Source organism: Trachurus japonicus, unplaced genomic scaffold (assembly GCF_045865225.1).
Source record: "Trachurus japonicus isolate A0001 unplaced genomic scaffold, Traja_1.0 AP029955.1".
In the NCBI taxonomy this organism is placed as follows: Eukaryota; Metazoa; Chordata; class Actinopteri; order Carangiformes; family Carangidae; genus Trachurus; species Trachurus japonicus.
In genome coordinates, this window is record NW_028220088.1 from 8,882 (window position 1) to 14,867 (window position 5,986).

General features: G+C 43.3%; 1 protein-coding gene across 1 annotated transcript; it reads right to left on the reverse strand.

Annotated features, from left to right (window-relative positions):
• Window positions 1–1,686: 1,686 nt before the first annotated feature.
• LOC146960829 (uncharacterized) lies at window positions 1,687–5,749 on the reverse strand. The gene is made up of 5 exons (XM_085772022.1): window positions 5,570–5,749; window positions 5,359–5,475; window positions 4,743–4,894; window positions 4,307–4,393; window positions 1,687–1,812 (listed from the first exon to the last, which is right to left on the reverse strand). The coding sequence occupies exons 1-5, from the start codon at window positions 5,616–5,618 to the stop codon at window positions 1,687–1,689; spliced, it is 531 nt and encodes a 176-aa protein (XP_085628148.1). The 5' UTR covers window positions 5,619–5,749.
• Between the last annotated feature and the right edge of the window lie 237 nt (window positions 5,750–5,986).

Here is a 5,986-nt window from a genome sequence, read left to right on the forward strand (position 1 = left end):
TTTTACCCCTCACATACTGTCTCTGTCTGTAGCCTAGTGGTTAGCTTGCTGGTCTGGAGACCTGAAGGTTGCTGGTTCAATTCTTGCCTCAACAACAATTATAGTGAATTATTTTCCCAGTTGTCCTCTGTTGACTTCTGATAACTTGCTTCATGTTGAAACTGCTGCTCTCAGCCTGAAATTCACAGAAATTTTCATTCTAAGTCATTCAAGCTTGACTCTCAAGCTTTCTTGATGTTGACAGTGTGCAGATCATCAACAGACAACAGTCTCTACAACTGTGTGTGCACCGTGGCCTAGAGGCAGAGTGGAAGTCTAATGACCATGAGGTTGTGGGTTCAATTCCAACCTTGGTCAAACATTTGTATGGTAATCACTGCTTGCACTATTTGCTAATTCTGCAACAGCGTTCAGTTGCTATCAGCAGTCACACCATTTCCATTCTTGGAAATGCTTTTTCTAGTTTTCTAATTATAAGTTCAATACTGAAACATTCCTCTTGACAGGCAGCCATCATGTCCTCCACTCACTATCAGGTGACACCATACAATTATGTGAGTGACGACATCTATACTGTACCTGAGTGCAGCTTTGTCTGGTATGTGACCTAACGGTATTTTCATTCAGTGCATATCATCTGCTTTACTGCTGTAGTGTATTATCCACCTGAACTTTTAGCTTTAACATCATGTATTATGTTTATTCTTTGTATGTGTGCCCTTTTTTGAGAATTGAAGGAAAGTGTGAAGTGGTGCTCTGCTTTATGGATATGTTTTGCTTAGAAGTAAACAAATCAAAGGTAGATGTTATAAGAGAGAAAGACGCACATACATTTATAGATATATAAAGATGTTGCATTAGGTGTTTAGTAACAGTAATAGATTAGATAATGAGTGGTTCTTGTTAAATGTACCCTAGGAGAATGTCTTCCCTGTTGTTCACATTTTTCCTGTGAGAGCCTTACTTAAGTTTATGTTTGCCTCGTCCGGAGGATGAATGCAAGGTCGTAAAACTCTATAGGCTAGATCCTGTCTCATGTTCATAGGCGCAAAACATGAACTGCGTATGTTAAACACTTACAGGAATTGTTTAGATTAAAGCAGAAGTAAGCGATATTTTTGTGTTAATATAAGTCTTAAATAGTTATATCTTCCGACAGCAATCACATACTGTACATAGAGTGTTTGGACCGAAACACAGGTCTCTCAGTCACTCTGCTCTGCTGTAAGCCGAGGAGAAAACTTTTCTCGTATCCTACAACCTTTATCCAACAGTGGCGGCTGGTGACTGAAAAAATTGGGGAGGACAGAAGGAACACCAGTCCACAGTGTCATGTTATTTTATACTAGTTGACTACTTATCCCTACTTTCTTATAGGCCTATTCAATGAAAATTAAACAATGTCTTACAAGATTTCTTAAAAACAACATCATTTTATTAAATCCCACTGTTTTCAGATTAACACAGGCCTAATGAAAAAGACAGAGTATTTATCATGGATGTGGAATGTAAAAAAAAAAAAAAGTTTATCTGTGACTTGCCCTAAGCTGGCCTCGAACTCAGAATCCCTGCACCGTACGATGCTAACCGCTTCACCAAGAGCCCAATATGCTCCTACCAGGTTGGTTAGCAAGTCTTTTATGGGTGAGTGAGTTTACAGTCAGTACCACTAACCACCACACGCTGTCACTTCTCCTTACTGGTACCTCCTGAATGCTTCTCTCTGATATCTCCGAACAGTTTATCCGTAAATCTGCTGATATTTCCTTTCAAATCGATGCCAATATCTCTGAAAACTCTGTATTTCTTGTGCTGGAAGCAGCATGAGCAGCACGGCTGGGAGTGAAAGTTTGGCGCACATAGCAACAGTAACCAAGGGGGGTTGGGGAACTGTCATTGGACCAAACTGATGTCAATCTTGTGTTCTGGTTGCTGATTGGTAAGGGAGGACGTCCTCCCTTAGCGCGTCATTTTACGTGTCTTAGCCAATCACAGATCAGCATGAAAAAATCCTAAATGCATTGAGAGAATGGAAGGAGATCCCGCCCCGAGGTGTCTAGAGGAGGACAGAAGCCCTCCGTCCTCCCCTAAGCCCCCACCTTCCTGCTCCCTGCTCCTCACACAGACTACTGTCTCCTCCGCCTGCAGGCGGCGCTGTTGAGCTGTTTTAAGTGGATTTAGTGGATTTTCTTCCATAAAAGAGATTAAAAAATATATTATAAATGATTTGGTAATGGTTTATTTCAACCAGTCACTCTTTCTTAAAAATATGTTGAGCTTCCTCTGGCCTCTCAAAAATAGAGGAGGACCAACCTCCTCTGACTCTATGGACCAGCCTCCTCTGTTATCCAATGAGGAGAGAGAACAGCATGAAGGGCTGTGTGTGCAGCCAAGGGATGCGCCTGAATGTGGTGACGTAGGGACGAGGACCAATAGATCCATGACGAGGGCGGGGGCTGCAAACTCCATCGGCTGACAAGACGTTATGGTGCGTTCAAGGCAACCCGTAACTCGTGTTTTTCCGACCTGTGAAGTCGTACCAGTTCGATCTGGTGCGAGTTCACGGGACGGAAGTTACGAGTGGCCGTTATAGTGACTTTCACCGGTAAAACAGGTCGGAAAAACACGAGTGGGTTGCCTGGAACGCTACAAAGTCGTAAGTCGTGACTTGAAGCCGTAATTTACGGTTTTAAAAGCCTGCCTGGAACACAGCATTAGCCAAAACGACCGGATCGCTTACTTCTGCTTTAACAGATACATGGATTGTTCATGTTAATGTCGAGCAGTTAATGCTTATTACGGTAAGCAATATCCTTATGTTGGGAGAAGGTGGAGTTTTGGAGTTAGAAAGTATATATGATCATGGTTTTGAGCCATAGGGGAGAAGATCTCACTTTGGCACCAGGGATGCTTCAGGATTCGGCATTTTTGTACACTGTTCTTGTTAATAAACTTCTTTTTAAATACAAGTGAAGACGTGTCGGCGGTGATCCTTTCTTTTCTCATCTCAGGGACACTTTCTCTAATCAGATCACTACTCTAGATGGCATCACCCTGACCCCGAGTACAACTGCGAGGAACCTTGGAGTCATTTTTGACCAGGACCTTTCCTTTAGCTCCCACATAAAACACGTGACTAGGACCGCCTTCTTCCATCTGCGCAGTATCACTAAGATTAGGAATATCCTCTCCCAGAGTGATGCTGAGAAACTAGTGCATGCATTTATCACTTCTAGGCTAGACTACTGCAACTCTCTCCTGTCAGGATGTCCGAAAAACTCTCTAAAGAGTCTCCAGCTGGTCCAGAATGCCGCAGCGAGGGTTTTGACAGGAGTTAGGAAGACAGAGCACATCTCTCCCACCTTAGCTTCTCTCCACTGGCTTCCTGTAGGATTTAGAATAGACTTCAAAATCCTTCTGCTGACTTATAAGGCTCTTAATGATAAAGCTCCAACCTATCTGAAAGAACTAATCATTCCTTACTGTCCTACCAGAGCACTCCGCTCCCAGAACACAGGTCTGTTAGTGACTCCCAGTATCTCTAAAAACAGACTGGGAGGTAGAGCCTTCAGTTACCGGGCTGCTTTACTGTGGAACCAGCTCTCTCCATGGGTCAAAGAGGCAGACACTCTAACTACATTTAAGTCTAGACTTAAGACCTTCCTTTATGACAGGGCTTTTAGTTAGGGCTGGTTCAGGTAGCTCTGAACCATTTTATAGCTACGCTGCTATAGGCTTAGACTGCTGGGGACACATCTGGTTACACAGAGCCCCCTCCTTTCCTCTCCTCTCCTCTCCTCTCCTCTCCTCTCCTCTCCTCTCCTCTCCTCTCCTCTCCTCTCCTCTCCTCTCCTCTCCTCTCCTCTCCTCTCCTCTCCTCTCCTCTTCTCTCCTCTCCTCCCCTCTCCTCTCCTCTCCTCTCCTCAGTATATTTTTGAACTGTCATTTTCTGTTGTACTTTGCAGTTTGGCCTTGGTGTCTCGCACTCTCTCTGTGTTTCCGCAGATCCACCGGAGCTCCATCTCTCTGCACCAGCCCCCCCTCCCACCCTTTCCCCTGCTGTTAGACCGGCTTCCCCTCCCTTCCCATGGACCAGTCTACCACCCAGTCCTCCCATCGAGCTGGCCAGCTCTCCCTGTGAGAAAAATTGCCTTGCCTTTTCATCAACACATCAATATACCACACTGCTTTTGTTTTAAATTCACCACTTTTACACACAAGTACTCTGTCTTGTTCATGCTACATAGCAAACAGCAATCACACTGGTAAGGAAAAACATAAAATCCCAAATTATGTTCTGTATTACCTGATAAAAGAAGGAATTTCTGAAGGCATTGCTGAAGTAGTTGTTGTTTGGGAGACTTGCAGCTATCTGAAGTGAAATGGCTGGCGTCTGTGGGAAAAGATAAGAAGAATCGGAAAGAATAGGCTTTTCTTTATTAAGATGATAAGGCTTGGCTTAATCAGTAAGAAAATATGTTTTACCAGGAAAAGACATCAAGAAAGCACAACTAGAACAATAAAGATAAATGTTTTTGTTCCAGGATGACAGAAGATGGTATCAGCCTGTGGCATTCTGGTCTCTGGTAGTTTCTTGCCTGATTATTTCAGCCCACACAAAACAATTAGCATTTAAAGAATAGCCTGGATCCAGGTTCAAAGGCTCAAAATTACACTGCAAAAGTGACTTTTAACAAAAGGAAGAGGCAACAAGATTACAAGAGAGAAGCTTTGGCACCAACCAGGTTCATATTATGTAACATGTGGATCAGGAATAGTCCATGCTGGTAGACCAGGAACTCTCTGGGATTAAGGACTGATGGGTCCAACGGGACCAGCTCCCCTTCACATTCCCACTGAGCATCGAGGACATCGATGAAACTCTTGCCTCCACCTGGACAAACACAGAGAACAATAGTTCTCGCCACCAAGTCAACACATTTTGAAGAAACCCACTCGTTTTGTTTAAAAAGAGGCTCAAAAGAATTTTAGCTTGTCCAAACCAGGCTAGCAAAAGCATCCAAACTTTTCAAGACATTTCTTGATGTATGTATATCATTCAGCAGATCTGATGAAAGTTAATTACACACTGAGTTGCAGAAGTCAAACAAACTAGAATAAAGTTCATAAACTTGAAGCTGAGCAAACATCTAACTCACACACGTCCTTACGCCCCGGGAGTGTTAGAGTATGATAGCAGTTGAAAGAAGATGCAGACAGTGGCAACATCACATGACGGGTCTTTCATTCATCAAGCTTTATTCAGATTGTCTGCGGGTAGGGTTGTTCGAAAATATCTCTGAGATGCATGCAAGGCTTTATTATCTATATACTGTAGGCTCAGTACATCTGACCTACCAGTGAGCTCTCCTCGAAGAAGCCCTGCCCCACAAGCCAAGCCCTTTATCTGTAGCTCCGCACTCCTCAGCAGCTGGAACAAAGGAGAGAGCTCCATCAGCTTGGTCCATCCCTCCTCTGGGGAATAAACAGAAAATGCCAGGATGAAATAACATGACACAATAGCCTATGCCACTTCCAAGATGATTTTACACCATAGTCATAATGTTACCTGATATTGTAGGCACAGAGATATGTGTAGGCTTAGCTGATTCTTTCATAGGTTGGGTCTCTGGGGGAATTTCTGTGAAATGAATCACAGGTTACTCATCGTCTTGCAAATACATCGGCAGTAGATTTTTCAAATCTGTCAGTTCAGTATGCAGTCACAGTTACAGCCAGTTTTCTTATCGTTGTGCAATGATCCCAGAGCTCAGTTAATTAATTCAATGTATCCCCATTCATTGCCAAAAGCCAAAGGGCAAAAATGATGTGTTGTGGAGCTCCAGAGGTTCTTTTTTCTGTCTTTGTTAAAGCTAAACAGCTGGTGTCAGGAAATGGAATCTAGTACAAACAGGAATAGATGTATTCCTTTGGAGGTGTGCTTCACATGCTACAGAGTATATTCTGTGGATGTGTGACCTATCTG